The sequence below is a fragment of the Dendrobates tinctorius genome, unplaced genomic scaffold, assembly GCF_039654945.1.
Source record: "Dendrobates tinctorius isolate UK_male_01 unplaced genomic scaffold, ASM3965494v1 ptg000065l, whole genome shotgun sequence".
In the NCBI taxonomy this organism is placed as follows: Eukaryota; Metazoa; Chordata; class Amphibia; order Anura; family Dendrobatidae; genus Dendrobates; species Dendrobates tinctorius.
This window is the reverse complement of record NW_027361733.1, coordinates 23,432,660-23,449,011: the sequence shown is the minus strand read 5'-3', so window position 1 is coordinate 23,449,011 and position 16,352 is coordinate 23,432,660. Positions and strand designations below refer to the sequence as shown.

Sequence of the window (16,352 nt, the reverse complement as noted above, 5' to 3'; positions counted from 1 at the left end):
AAATCAATTACTCTTAAACCCTTCTGTGAATCACAGATTCTTTAAAGAGGATCTTTTGTCAAATTTTTCATGTCCAACTGGACCTTCTGTGTAATAGTGGCTACAGAGTGGAATATTTTATATATTTTTTTTTATTACACCTTTGAGACAATATTAGCAGTTTAGCACCTAATTAGTTAATTATCAGTTTTCACTGGGGGCTTGTACTTCTCCCTGTATGATGCTGACAAATCATAAGCAGGCATCAACATACAACAGAAAAAGAACACGCCCCCCACCCGTAGCTGCAAAATGCATCCGATTTGATGTTCATCTTTTATTTTGGGGCAAAGCATCGATATAGAGTACGAGTTAAAAGCCGATCTAAGATAAAGGCCTTGATTTATCAACGTTTGCAGGAGAAAACTGGAGTAACACAATCTTTGCACAAATTGATAAAAAATGTTGAGCATAATGGTGTTGTCACACCAGTTTCTGACCGAACTAGTAGTGGTGTTTTACACCTCAAACGTTACTCCCATCCCTGGCACGGTGCACAGATGTGCTGAATTCATGAAGTGGCATAGTCCCACCAGTCTTACACTGCCTCCACACACCATAGACCCCATGGCAGTGGTGCAATTTTTCTGGCTGCCATCTTAACACCGATAAATGACTCCAGGCGTCGTGTCCTCTAGCAAATGTTTATTTAGCAAACTTCACTCTTTTAACCAAAAAAAATAAAACATTATTTCCCCCCCTCCCCATATTACAAAACAAACTGAATGATTTTCCATTAATCGACCAAAAACTATTTATATCAAAGTGCTACAATGTCAGTGATTGGTCCACAGTGCGAGGACGATGCTACCGGCGCCCGCCCTGTTATATAAAATATACCCCCTCCCCCTGGGGTAACGCAGGTCGGTATATTCTACATACAGGAGAACACGGAGGGGCACTTCAAGGAGTCTACAGCTACGTAATGCAAAGAAAATAAAGTTTTACAGCTGAAGGTTTCCTCTTCTATTGCAAATATTTGAGGATACTGTTAAAGCGTGATACCATGTAGTGTCGGCGGCGCAGTGCTCCACGTAGGCACAGTAGAGTAACACATATAGGAGTACAAGATTGCTCCACTTAAAGGGGAACACAACCTTCACTTATTGTCTGCCAGATCAGATGGTGGGGGAGAAGGGGGACAAAGGGGTGCATAGTAAAGTGGCTGAGCTCCATAAACATTCATTTGGGTGCAGCATGTCGTCAGAGTTGCTGTTTCTTTAATGCTGGATTGTACATTAAGCTGCAGCAGGAACTAATATGGATTTGACACAAATAGAATACCTTAAAAACATATATATAATTAATACAGCACTGCACATCCCCACCATAGGCCGATTTACATTCTGACTGCGGCAGCCACTAGGGGGAACACACTACATATTGTGTTCTTATTGAAGTCAGAATTTGCTCCCTAGTGCAGGGTTCCCCAACTCCAGTCCTCAAGGCCCACCAACAGATCACGTTTTCAGGATTTCCTTAGTATTGCTCATGTGATAATTGCTTCACCTGTGCAATACAAAGGAAATCCTGAAAACATGATCTGTTGGTGGGCCTTGAGGACTGGAGTTGGGGAACCCTGGTCTAGTGGATCAAGATTGAGGATGAAAAGTGATGTTAACTTTTAATATGCTGGAAGGGTTGCTTGGGTAATTCCCTTTATCCATACTATGCGAATGGTACTTCTCAATGTTGCAGGACTTGTAACTCGCATCCATCCCAGCAGCGGGACCAGGTGTATAAGTAATGGTCGATATTGAAGTTTACAGTCCCCCTCCCACCTGAGAACGGAGCTGTATGTGTCCCAAAGTGCTATCGTAGTATATAGGTTCTGATCCCTAATACAAATTAACGGGGAACACTTGGAAACCTGGTGGGACTTTATATATTATTTATAGGAATGGATAGGCACTATGCCTGATTCACATTCATTTAACACTGTCATAGGATTCAGGACACCCCACCTTTGCAGTGGCCACCAGGGGGGCAGTTTGTGCAGGATACAGCTGAGACTATGATCAGATTGGTCGTAGATATAGCAGTGAAGTGTCATAGTATATGTATTGCCCTAAAGAGGGACAAACTATTCCAGGTAATTTGCCATCTGTGTGATGGTGGACATCTCCTTTAATACTTCTTGTCTGCAACAAAAGCCTTGAGAGCAAGATATTTTTACACGTGACACTCTTAGAGGTGGTCTGAACCCTTTTTTTTTTTTTTTTTTAACCTTTTGTCTGTTTTGTCTGTCAGTTACGGACCCGACGTCAGATCTTCGGGGGAAATGAAGCGTTTTAATATTTATTAAAAATATAGAGCTCATATGTATATACACGTATAGATATATATATATTCTGGTAAGTTGGAAAAATATAAAATGTCAAATTTTCTTTAAGGCATTAAGTGCTGATATGAGGAAAGCCCAATGTATATGAAATAAGTGATGTGTGTGGGCTCTGAGGGGTTAATAGGCTGGGTAGTTAAATGTATAAAGGAATAGGGGGGCTTTGGTGGGAGATGCTGCCCCTATGAGGACTAAAGGGGCTGTCACCAAAATACTAAAGGATTCATTAGGGCAGCCGTTTTGTACCCCAGTCTCAGTCAGGGGCGTGCAGGAGTACGAGGTGCCAAATTAATGGAAGGCGCATGCCACTTGTATGATGTGCCTCTTAATGAAGTATCTGACTCCCGCAAAGTCATAAATGAGAATGGGGTACAAAATGGCAGTCTTGAGGAATCGGGCCATTACTTTTGATGAACTTATCAGGTGGGTTTTCACCCCGCACACTTTGGAAGAGGTGTCCGGAACTGGTGTGAGAACGGCAAAAGTTTGAAGGTGTTTAACAACAGGATTATGGCAAAATGCTGATGAACCTAAAAATAAACCTCTACATTTGTGGTCTGCAATCCGTCCCTCTCCTGATGCTGGAAAATTACAACTCCCAGCAAGCACTAAGAAACTGCAACAATCAGGGCCTGCAAGGAGTTGTAGTATGCTCCAAAATGCCGCATCAGAAGTGTTCTCATTAGTGATGAGCGAACGTGCTCGAATTATGTGTTATCCCGCAAGCTCGGGTGCTGACAGAGTGTCTTCCGCGTGCTCGAATAATATGTTCGAGTCTCTGCGGCTGCTCGACAGCTGCAACACGCAGGGATTGCCTGACAGCCACGAGACATGCAAACATTTTTAGAGACCCCCCGATAAGCACACAGGTAAGTTCGCTCATCACTAGTTCTCCTCTAAGACCACAGCCTCCATCAGGACTCCACTGGAGGTAGGTACAGACTGCGTCACCGCGTGCTGTTTGCTTTAGCGTTGGAGGACATCCCTTAAACCCAAAATGACAGTCTGTTCAATGGCGTAATAACAAGTGGAGAAGTAGAAGCAGAAACTTCTGAATATCCGTCTCTCACATGTGACTGGGGCCTTCCCTGCAACCAATCTGCTTAAAGTGCACTTGCCCCCCGACACAGAGTGCGGTGGGATTCTGCGTTTCCTGCCTCACCCCACATTTATTAGGTGCTTTGGCACACTTGGCAAGAGGGCCTATCGGTAAATGTCTGGGAAAAGGCTGAGCCTATGATGAATCATTGTAACACCAAACTGTGGCACACAGGAAGGTAACAGTTAAATGTATGCTCCCATACACATTAGAAAGCTGTCATCTGAGCAGTCGTTTGGCCGACCCTATCTCGCCCGACTCCCACTGTCTGCCCAAGTGCTCCTGTGTTCTCTATGGGTGGGCCACTGCCGGACATCTCTGATTGCTGCGCATCTCTAGCAAAGAGAAGGATCTAAGGTCTGAAATTGGACACACTGGACCCTCATCTCCCTTCTGGGAATCCCTTTGATATTGGCCGACATATACTAATGTGTATATGGGGCATTAGACTACACGGCCTACATATGTGCCATGTATATCAAACCGCGTCAGCCACTGTCGTAAAGTTGGCGCTTTTTACGACTGTCTACAAGTTAACTCCAGTGTTGGAGGCAACAGGGCTTGTCAGGGTCATTATGGGCGATTTATGATTCCACCCCCATACACATAAGTCATTGGGGTTGGCCATCCATCCACTGTGTATGGTGGCCTCCCTAAAGATGATATCGGGGTACATAAGGATCGGGCATTTGTTGCGGAGATTAGCAGCAGCCAGAGGACTTCGTCAGTGACACTCTCATAGAGAACGCCAAAGCCCTCCTCTGTAGGGGGAAGATGGTGGTGATCTGGGGCCAACAGTTATCTAATGTGAATGGCCGGCATTACAGCAGCCTGTTCATGTTCTGAATATGCTGCAGTCATCAATATCAGATTGGCAGGGGTCTGACTTCTGCCAGCCCCACTAATCACAGGGCTGCCTGGGCATCAGAACTGGCACAGCTCCATCCATTCACCTCTTCGCTTCTGTAATACCTAATACTTCTGTATCACTGGGTATTGTGCCTGGCAGGGAACCCGTTATGCAATCATTGTGTCCTGGGGCAGAAGAGGACGGGCATACAAAGGGAACCACTTGCTTCTTTATATCCATTAGATGCAGCAGACCGCTGGCATCTGAGGGGGCTTAGACGGACGAGGGTGCAGCGCTCTCCGATCCTAGACGTTCACACTTACTAACATGATGTAATAGTACTTTGCACGATGGCAGGTGGTCAATATTTGAGGAATATAAAATGGCAGCCATTGTGTGCTGTAAGATCCAACTATAGATCGGCGGCAGAGGCTGTCGTGTTTGCCGATGAGTTTAGGGTGTCAGCAATGGGGTTGGGGCTACAATATGGCTGCCTCCGCTGTTGTCATGTCACGGCTGGACCTAGTGAGCTGGGAGCGCTCGGACCCCAGGGATCTAGAACAGATCGGGGCGACGTAACGGGTCAAATGATGCAGAAGAAGATGCGGCAAAACTCCCAACCTGCTGGTGTCTAAAACTAATGAGATACTGTAAGAAGTGTACCCCAAGCCCAAAATAACAGGAGAGAGGCGGAATGTGACTGGTTTATGATCCCACTGACAGGTACCTAGCCGCTAACAGAGAACAATAGCTCTCACCGTTATTAAATGTTTGATCCTATGGATCGTAATCAGTGTAAAATTACATTGTCTAATAAAGTTAACAGTTTGACATTTTTGAGATGACTGCTTGCCATCAGTGAATAGAAACTCTATGTAGGACTGGAGCAAACTCCCATTTATATCCTCCATACAATGTAACTGTTTTGCACCCCACTCTCAAGTAGTCACCAGGCTTACCTGCCCCTGAAGGCACGCTAGGAATGGTGACAATCCCATCCAGACATGGCCAACAGTCTGGGTGCTATGGATGTTGCCTAACAAGCACTCTACAATGTCCCTAGCAGCCAGCCTGTCTCAATAAGTTCAGGCAGAGGAGAGGGCAGGGAGGGATGGCAGGACTGAAGCTGGATTTGCCGCTACGACTGGGCGACGTCTAAAGTGACAAACTAAATTGGGAAGAATTTGCTGAGGGCGCCACTAGAGCACCACCTAAAAGTGCCCATTGGGGGGCAGCAGAGCTCTGCGGAGTAGCTTATGTCACGATTCACACTGTAAACGGCGTAGTGAGGTAATACGAGCGGGCGACGCCACCAAGATTAGTAAACAAACCCATTGGAAAATGACTCCAACTGGTCTCCTCGGCGAGGAATTGTCTTTATACGGGCACAGATCTGAAAGAGGTAGATGAGACTTGGCACTGGTACGGGTTCTTGGTTCAGAAGACCATTCCGACGAGGTGGCTGGGTGAAGGGGTGGCGATCGTATCGATCTTACTGGTAGATGCAAGTCTTATGCTTGATGAATGCCGTCCACCATCTTCTTCCATTCTGCCCGCCGACCCGCCACCATCTTCACATTTTATAGGGGGTGGGATCGTTCTGGTTTCCACCGAGGCGTGGAATGGCGCAGTCTCTGATCCTGAGGTATGATGCGCTGTTGTCAGACAAATGGAAGAGGTTAGCTTAAAAAAAACGGACAAATAAAAGTAACTGCGAGGCCTCGAAATACGAGAAAAAAAAGGCGCCAAGATGGCACCAAGCGTTCTCTCCGGTATCATATGAGGTAAGATAAGAAATGGTCTCACCGGGTTTACTTGAAGGCTTGGTGAAACTGAGGCAATGTTGTAGGGTTAATGTCTGAGGTATAATGAGGCAGGGGCAGGTCGCTGCCTGGTGCCAGGAATTGTTGATTTTCTCCCATGGATATCTCAGTGTTGGGCAAAGAGAGGTTACAAGGAGGGAGATTGACGGGAAAGAAGCTGAGGAAATGGTTAAAGTCTATGCCCGATGATAGGGGATCGCACAGGGCAGAGAGGTAAGACTCATCCAATGCGGCCTGTGGCGTACAGGCCGCCAGCTCGGGGGAAGTGAGGGACAGCCCCCCAGACCCATCAGACATGAAAGAGTCCATTTCACTTTTGGGGAGGTATGAGGTAGAGGTGAACTGGAACCTGCTAGATGGGTCCGTAGAGAAGGTGGGCACGCTTTCGGAGGGGTAACTAAGCCCTAAAGGCAATGAGGTTGGCACTAACGACTGGGGAATGCCAGCATTGGGTAAGGGCTGAAATGGCATAGTGTACATGCCCGTGGAAATCATGTCTCTTGGCTGCATGCACATGATGGACCCCCACTCTTCTTTCACGACTGTTGATTGGCAGCTCATGAGGCTCAAGTCATCTTGAGGTTCTGTCTTGATCCGAGGTGCTTCTTCGCAATGGCTTTTCTTCATGTGCCGCGTTAGATGGTCCTTGCGTCCAAACATCTGGGCGCAGCAGTGACACTGGAAATCCTTGCGGCCGGTGTGTACCACCAGGTGGCGCCGGACATCCTTGCGGGTGTAGAAGCAGCGGTCGCAGTGCTCGCAGGGGTATTTCTTCTCACGGTTGCCCATGGATGGCCGATGGTTGTGGCTCTTCAGGTGCTCCAGCACGGACTGCCGGTCTCTGAAAACCTGAAAACATATGGCACAGCTGAGGTCGCCCCTGGCAATGGCATGTAAGGCAAGATGGCGGCGGTGTCCGTATTTGGTGCTGTAATTCTTGCTGCACTCTGGGCACTGCAGGGCCACTCGGTTAGGGTTGTGGGTCTGCAGATGATTCTTCAGGTGGTCTTTCCGGTGGAACATTTTGCCGCAGTGTGAGCATTGGTGGGATTTCTGCATAGAGTGAGTGGCCATATGCCTGAAGGGAGAGGAAAAGTCACAGTTACACACAACATTCCCATTACTGGCCCGTCTAATATCATTTTAAGCTTTGATTCTTCAGAATCTGCAATATGTCTGCTTGCTGCCAGTGGATGGAAACATTCTCACTCAGACTTGACACCCATCCTGACCTAACCTAGACTCCCAGACTGACACACTATAACAAACCATTAGGGCGGGCAACAGATTTGCGCTGCTTTCCAGCCAGGATACGGAGGTAACAATCATTAGGTCAGAATTAATCAATTCACTGACAGCAAGCAGAGGTCTTAAAAATAATGGCGGTGTTGTGGCCTCACATAAGCTTGCCTCCTCCCAGTCACATGGCGCCAGTTTCCTTAATAGCCATTACACTTTCCTGCCTATAGATGGCGCCGCATTTATAGGGTATTTAGAGGGCCTGCGGCATCGGTCTCTGTACCTGCACAGCTTGTATTTGGATGCAAATGTCTTGTCGCAGAGCAGCTGGGGGCAGGTAAACCGGCGCGGGAGAGGTGGGCTCTCCTGCTCACTGCTACAAGGGGCATCAAGCCTGGTGGTGTCATGCAGGAGCTTGCTCTGGGCAGGGTCTCCCTCCTCCTGGGGTTTGGCCTCCGCTTTCCACTCGATGCGGTGATCGTTGTTTGCAGCATTAAAGAAAAGCGTCTTCATCGCAGAACCAGTGGTGACTCAGCCGCGTGAGCGGTCATTTCCCCATTGGTGCCAGCGCAAAGCCAATCCTGGTGAATGGACAACAGTTAGAATGAAGCACTGTGATGATCATTGTTGTGAAAAAAAAAAAACGCAAGAAAGCTGGGTGATATGCCCTGTGTTGGCGGCTGTATACTTCTCACCCAGCATTCCCAGGAGCAGACAGGTGATGATATTACAGGTGGCTCTTACCTGCAGCTGACGATCTGGGTTCACCCCTCTGGGAGACAACGCAGGAGACGCCTCACCATCTTCCAACCTGCAGCCAAAAGGCAGAAATCAGCATTACAGGGGTTGGCTAAGATATGTGTTTTATTTGTCCCTCATTAAGATTAACACTAATAAAAAAAAAATAATGAAAATTCTGGCCCCATCTAATGTTCTGTGTATAGCCCATATGGTTTTCACGAAGTATATGCAACATCACCGCTAACATTAGCATATGGGCAGTGCTGGAGGTCTAGGATGGCGCACGTGCCATCCCCAATTCCTCTCCTGCACGCTCGGCAGCAGGACTGCACTTGCACAATCTCCACTGTCTCCCGGCTCTGTCTCAGTCCTTGTTCTCAATTTATGTAAGACCAGTGCTGTGAAGTCAGAATCGTGGAGTCGGTATGAAATGGACTGACTCCTAAACTATATAATACATTGGGTACAGTAGTTCAGTGCAGGAGGTGTTGTAAATGTTTCCATAAGAATTTGGGAAAGTTATGAAGTGTCCTATAAATGTCAGATCTGTTCTTGATTTGAGGATCTCGGCTTTCAGCTGAGATGAATCTGTGCTGCACTTTATGTACATGCTCAGTAGTGACCAGTGCTGTGGGGTCATAATGGAGATGAATCTGTGCTGCACTTTATGTACATGCTCAGTAGTGACCGATGCTATGGGGTCATAATGGAGATGAATCTGTGCTGCACTTTATGTACATGCTCAGTAGTGACCGGTGCTGTGGGGTCAGAGTGGAGATGAATCTGTGCTGCACTTTATGTACATGCTCAGTAGTGACCGATGCTGTGGAGTTGGAGTGGAGATGAATCTGTGCTGCACTTTATGTACATGCTCAGTAGTGACCGATGCTGTGGGGTCATAATGGAGATGAATCTGTGCTGCACTTTATGTACATGCTCAGTAGTGACCGATGCTGTGGGGTCGGAGTGGAGATGAATCTGTGCTGCACTTTATGTACATGCTCAGTAGTAACTGGTGCTGTGGGGTCAGAGTGGAGATGAATCTGTGCTGCACTTTATGTACATGCTCAGTAGTGACCGATACTGTGGGGGTCGGAGTGGAGATGAATCTGTGATGCACTTTACGTACATGCTCAGTAGTGACCGATGCTGTGGGGACATAATGGAGATGAATCTGTGCTGCACTTGATGTACATGCTCAGTAGTGACCGATGCTGTGGGGTCGGAGTGGAGATGAATCTGCGCTGCACTTTATGTACATGCTCAGTAGTGACCGATGCTGTGGGGTCGAAGAGGAGATGAATCTGTGCTGCACTTTATGTACATGCTCAGTAGTGACCGATGCTGTGGGGTCGGAGTGGAGATGAATCTGTGCTGCACTTTATGTACATGCTCAGTAGTGACCGATACTGTGGGGTCATAATGGATATGAATCTGTGCTGCACTTTATGTACATGCTCAGTAGTGACCGATACTGTGGGGTCGGTTGGAGATGAATCTGTGCTGCACTTTATGTACATGCTCAGTAGTGACCGCTGCTGTGGAGTCAGAGTGGAGATGAATCTGTGCTGCACTTGATGTACATGCTCAGTAGTGACCGATGCTGTGGGGTCATAATAGAGATGAATCTGTGCTGCACTTTATGTACATGTTCAGTAGTGACCAGTGCTGTGGTGTCGGAGTGGAGATGAATCTGTGCTGCAATTTATGTACATGCTCAGTAGTGACCGGTGCTGTGGGGTCGGAGTGGAGATGAATCTGTGCTGCACTTTATGTACATGCTCAGTAGTGTCCGGGGCTGTGCGGTCGGAGTGGAGATGAATCTGTGCTGCACTTTATGTACATGCTCAGTAGTGACCAGTGCTGTGGGGTCATAATGGAGATGAATCTGTGCTGCACTTTATGCACATGCTCAGTAGTGACCAATGCTGTGGGGTCGGAGTGGAGATGAATCTGTGCTGCACTTTATGTACATGCTCAGTAGTGACCGGTGCTGTGGGGTCATAATGGAGATGAATCTGTGCTGCACTTTATGTACATGCTCAGTAGTGACCGATACTGTGGGGTCGGTTGGAGATGAATCTGTGCTGCACTTTATGTACATGCTCAGTAGTGACCGGTGCTGTGGGGTCATAATGGAGATGAATCTGTGCTGCACTTTATGCACATGCTCAGTAGTGACCAATGCTGTGGGGTCGGAGTGGAGATGAATCTGTGCTGCACTTTATGTACATGCTCAGTAGTGACCGGTGCTGTGGGGTCATAATGGAGATGAATCTGTGCTGCACTTTATGTACATGCTCAGTAGTGACCGATACTGTGGGGTCGGTTGGAGATGAATCTGTGCTGCACTTTATGTACATGCTCAGTAGTGACCGCTGCTGTGGAGTCAGAGTGGAGATGAATCTGTGCTGCACTTGATGTACATGCTCAGTAGTGACCGATGCTGTGGGGTCATAATAGAGATGAATCTGTGCTGCACTTTATGTACATGTTCAGTAGTGACCAGTGCTGTGGTGTCGGAGTGGAGATGAATCTGTGCTGCAATTTATGTGCATGCTCAGTAGTGACCGGTGCTGTGGGGTCGGAGTGGAGATGAATCTGTGCTGCACTTTATGTACATGCTCAGTAGTGTCCGGGGCTGTGCGGTCGGAGTGGAGATGAATCTGTGCTGCACTTTATGTACATGCTCAGTAGTGACCAGTGCTGTGGGGTCATAATGGAGATGAATCTGTGCTGCACTTTATGCACATGCTCAGTAGTGACCAATGCTGTGGGGTCGGAGTGGAGATGAATCTGTGCTGCACTTTATGTACATGCTCAGTAGTGACCGGTGCTGTGGGGTCATAATGGAGATGAATCTGTGCTGCACTCTATGTACATGCTCACTAGTGTCCGGTGCTGTGGGGTCATAATGGAGATGAATCTGTGCTGCACTTTATGCACATGCTCAGTAGTGACCGGTGCTGTGGAGTCGGAGTGAAGATGAATCTGTGCTGCACTTTATGTACATGCTCACTAGTGTCCGGTGCTGTGGGGTCATAATGGAGATGAATCTGTGCTGCACTTTATGTACATGCTCAGTAGTGACCGGTGCTGTGGGGTCACAGTGGAGATGAATCTGTGCTGCACTTTATGTACATGCTCAGTAGTGACCGATGCTGTGGAGTTGGAGTGGAGATGAATCTGTGCTGCACTTTATGTACATGCTCAGTAGTGACCGATGCTGTGGGGTCAGAGTGGAGATGAATCTGTGCTGCACTTTATGTACATGCTCAGTAGTGACCGGTGCTGTGGGGTCAGAGTTGAGATGAATCTGTGCTGCACTTTATGTACATGCTCAGTAGTGACCGATGCTGTGGGGTCATAATGGAGATGAATCTGTGCTGCACTTTATGTACATGCTCAGTAGTGACCGATGCTGTGGGGTCGGAGTGGAGATGAATCTGCGCTGCACTTTATGTACATGCTCAGTAGTGACCAGTGCTGTGGGGTCGGAGTGGAGATGAATCTGTGCTGCACTTTATGTACATGCTCAGTAGTAACTGGTGCTGTGGGGTCAGAGTTGAGATGAATCTGTGCTGCACTTTATGTACATGCTCAGTAGTGACCGATGCTGTGGGGTCGGAGTGGAGATGAATCTGTGATGCACTTTACGTACATGCTCAGTAGTGACCGATGCTGTGGGGACATAATGGAAATGAATCTGTGCTGCACTTTATGTACATGCTCAGTAGTGACCGATGCTGTGGGGTCGGAGTGGAGATGAATCTGCGCTGCACTTTATGTACATGCTCAGTAGTGACCGATGCTGTGGGGTCGAAGAGGAGATGAATCTGTGCTGCACTTTATGTACATGCTCAGTAGTGACCGATGCTGTGGGGTCGGAGTGGAGATGAATCTGCGCTGCACTTTACGTACATGCTCAGTAGTGACCAGTGCTGTGGGGTCGGAGTGGAGATGAATCTGTGCTGCACTTTATGTACATGCTCAGTAGTAACTGGTGCTGTGGGGTCAGAGTGGAGATGAATCTGTGCTGCACTTTATGCACATGCTCAGTAGTGACCGGTGCTGTGGGGTCAGAGTGGAGATGTATCTGTGCTGCACTTTATGTACATGATCAGTAGTGACCGATGCTGTGGGGTCATAATGGATATGAATCTGTGCTGCACTTTATGTACATGCTCAGTAGTGACCGATACTGTGGGGTCGGTTGGAGATGAATCTGTGCTGCACTTTATGTACATGCTCAGTAGTGACCGCTGCTGTGGAGTCAGAGTGGAGATGAATCTGTGCTGCACTTGATGTACATGCTCAGTAGTGACCGATGCTGTGGAGTCATAATAGAGATGAATCTGTGCTGCACTTTATGTACATGTTCAGTAGTGACCAGTGCTGTGGGGTCGGAGTGGAGATGAATCTGTGCTGCAATTTATGTACATGCTCAGTAGTGACCGGTGCTGTGGGGTCGGAGTGGAGATGAATCTGTGCTGCACTTTATGTGCATGCTCAGTAGTGACCGGTGCTGTGGGGTAGGAGTGGAGATGAATCTGTGCTGCACTTTATGTACATGCTCAGTAGTGTCCGGGGCTGTGGGGTCGGAGTGGAGATGAATCTGTGCTGCACTTTATGTACATGCTCAGTAGTGACCGGTGCTGTGGGGTCATAATGGAGATGAATCTGTGCTGCACTTTATGCACATGCTCAGTAGTGACCAGTGCTGTGGGGTCGGAGTGGAGATGAATCTGTGCTGCACTTTATGTACATGCTCAGTAGTGACCGGTGCTGTGGGGTCATAATGGAGATGAATCTGTGCTGCACTCTATGTACATGCTCACTAGTGTCCGGTGCTGTGGGGTCATAATGGAGATGAATCTGTGCTGCACTTAATGCACATGCTCAGTAGTGACCGGTGCTGTGGAGTCGGAGTGAAGATGAATCTGTGCTGCACTTTATGTACATGCTCACTAGTGTCCGGTGCTGTGGGGTCATAATGGAGATGAATCTGTGCTGCACTTTATGTACATGCTCAGTAGTGACCGGTGCTGTGGGGTCAGAGTGGAGATGAATCTGTGCTGCACTTTATGTACATGCTCAGTAGTGACCGATGCTGTGGAGTTGGAGTGGAGATGAATCTGTGCTGCACTTTATGTACATGCTCAGTAGTGACCGATGCTGTGGGGTCAGAGTGGAGATGAATCTGTGCTGCACTTTATGTACATGCTCAGTAGTGACCGGTGCTGTGGGGTCAGAGTGGAGATGAATCTGTGCTGCACTTTATGTACATGCTCAGTAGTGACCGATGCTGTGGAGTTGGAGTGCAGATGAATCTGTGCTCAGTAGTGACCGATGCTGTGGGGTCATAATGCAGATGAATCTGTGCTGCACTTTATGTACATGCTCAGTAGTGACCGATGCTGTGGGGTCGGAGTGGAGATGAATCTGCGCTGCACTTTATGTACATGCTCAGTAGTGACCAGTGCTGGGGTCAGAGTGGAGATGAATCTGTGCTGCACTTTATGTACATGCTCAGTAGTAACTGGTGCTGTGGGGTCAGAGTGGAGATGAATCTGTGCTGCACTTTATGTACATGCTCAGTAGTGACCGGTGCTGTGGGGTAGGAGTGGAGATGAATCTGTGCTGCACTTTATGTACATGCTCAGTAGTGTCCGGGGCTGTGGGGTCGGAGTGGAGATGAATCTGTGCTACACTTTATGTACATGCTCAGTAGTGACCAGTGCTGTGGGGTCATAATGGAGATGAATCTGTGCTGCACTTTATGCACATGCTCAGTAGTGACCAGTGCTGTGGGGTCGGAGTGGAGATGAATCTGTGCTGCACTTTATGTACATGCTCAGTAGTGACCGGTGCTGTGGGGTCATAATGGAGATGAATCTGTGCTGCACTTTATGTACATGCTCAGTAGTGACCGATGCTGTGGGGTCAGAGTGGAGATGAATCTGTGCTGCACTTTATGTACATGCTCAGTAGTGACCGGTGCTGTGGGGTCAGAGTGGAGATGAATCTGTGCTGCACTTTATGTACATGCTCAGTAGTGACCGATGCTGTGGAGTTGGAGTGGAGATGAATCTGTGCTCAGTAGTGACCGATGCTGTGGGGTCATAATGCAGATGAATCTGTGCTGCACTTTATGTACATGCTCAGTAGTGACCGATGCTGTGGGGTCGGAGTGGAGATGAATCTGCGCTGCACTTTAGGTACATGCTCAGTAGTGACCAGTGCTGTGGGGTCGGAGTGGAGATGAATCTGTGCTGCACTTTATGTACATGCTCAGTAGTAACTGGTGCTGTGGGGTCAGAGTTGAGATGAATCTGTGCTGCACTTTATGTACATGCTCAGTAGTGACCGATGCTGTGGGGTCAGAGTGGAGATGAATCTGTGATGCACTTTACGTACATGCTCAGTAGTGACAGATGCTGTGGGGACATAATGGAGATGAATCTGTGCTGCACTTTATGTACATGCTCAGTAGTGACCAATGCTGTGGGGTCAGAGTGGAGATGAATCTGTGATGCACTTTACGTACATGCTCAGTAGTGACCGATGCTGTGGGGACATAATGGAGATGAATCTGTGCTGCACTTTATGCACATGCTCAGTAGTGTCCGATGCTGTGGGGTCATAATGGAGATGAATCTATACTGCACTTTATGTACATGCTCAGTAGTGACCGATGCTGTGGCGTCGTAGTGGAGATGAATCTGTGCTGCACTTTATGTACATGATCAGTAGTGACCGGTGCTGTGGGGTCATAATGGAGATGAATCTGTGCTGCACTTTATGTACATGCTCAGTAGTGACTGATGCTGTTGGGTCGGAGTGGAGATGAATCTGTGCTGCACTTTATGTACATGCTCAGCAGTGACCGATGCTGTGGGGTCAGAGTGGAGATGAATCTGTGCTGCACTTTATGTACATGATCAGTAGTGACCGATGCTGTGGGGTCATAATGGAGATGAATCTGTGATGCACTTTATGTACATAATCAGTAGTGACCGGTGCTGTGGGGTCATAATGGAGATGAATCTGTGCTGCACTTTATGTACATGCTCAGTAGTGACTGATGCTGTTGGGTCGGAGTGGAGATGAATCTGTGCTGCACTTTATGTACATGCTCAGCAGTGACCGATGCTGTGGGGTCAGAGTGGAGATGAATCTGTGCTGCACTTTATGTACATGATCAGTAGTGACTGGTGCTGTGGGGTCATAATGGAGATGAATCTGTGCTGCACTTTATGTACATGATCAGTAGTGACCGGTGCTGTGGGGTCATAATGGAGATGAATCTGTGCTGCACTTTATGTACATACTCAGTAGTGACTGATGCTGTTGGGTCGGAGTGGAGATGAATCTGTGCTGCACTTTATGTACATGCTCAGCAGTGACCGATGCTGTGGGGTCAGAGTGGAGATGAATCTGTGCTGCACTTTATGTACATGCTCAGTAGTGACCAATGCTGTGGAGACATAATGGAGATGAATCTGTGCTGCACTTTATGTACATGCTCAGTAGTGACCGATGCTGTGGGGTCGGAGTGGAGATGAATCTGCGCTGCACTTTATGTACATGCTCAGTAGTGACCGATGCTGTGGAGTCGAAGAGGAGATGAATCTGTGCTGCACTTTATGTACATGCTCAGTAGTGACCGGTGCTGTGGGGTCGGAGTGGAGATGAATCTGTGCTGCACTTTATGCACATGCTCAGTAGTGACCGGTGCTGTGGGGTCAGAGTGGAGATGTATCTGTGCTGCACTTTATGTACATGATCAGTAGTAACCGATGCTGTGGGGTCATAATGGATATGAATCTGTGCTGCACTTTATGTACATGCTCAGTAGTGACCGATACTGTGGGGTCGGTTGGAGATGAATCTGTGCTGCACTTTATGTACATGCTCAGTAGTGACCGCTGCTGTGGAGTCAGAGTGGAGATGAATCTGTGCTGCACTTTATGTACATGCTCAGTAGTGACCGATGCTGTGGGGTCGGAGTGGAGATGAATCTGCGCTGCACTTTACGTACATGCTCAGTAGTGACCAGTGCTGTGGGGTCGGAGTGGAGATGAATCTGTGCTGCAATTTATGTACATGCTCAGTAGTGACCGATGCTGTGGGGTCGGAGTGGAGATGAATCTGTGCTGCACTTTATGTGCATGCTCAGTAGTGACCGGTGCTGTGGGGTAGGAGTGGAGATCAATCTGT

At 48.0% G+C, this 16,352-nt stretch overlaps 1 protein-coding gene across 3 annotated transcripts in view; it reads right to left on the bottom strand.

Moving 5' to 3' along the window:
- Positions 1 to 2,039: 2,039 nt before the first annotated feature.
- Positions 2,040 to 16,352, bottom strand: part of PLAGL2 (PLAG1 like zinc finger 2) — a 37,962-nt gene continuing 23,649 nt past the window's right edge. For 2 of the 3 annotated variants that reach the window (XM_073580719.1, XM_073580718.1), the window contains exons 2-4: positions 8,136 to 8,202; positions 7,675 to 7,972; positions 2,040 to 7,230 (exon numbers count right to left, since the gene is read on the bottom strand). In XM_073580719.1, the coding sequence (XP_073436820.1) occupies positions 6,141 to 7,230; positions 7,675 to 7,904 (1,320 nt within the window). In that variant the 5' untranslated portion in view covers positions 7,905 to 7,972; positions 8,136 to 8,202 and the 3' untranslated portion in view covers positions 2,040 to 6,140. The remainder of the gene's footprint in view (positions 7,231 to 7,674; positions 7,973 to 8,135; positions 8,203 to 16,352) is intronic. The other variant, XM_073580720.1, reaches the window with a different exon arrangement.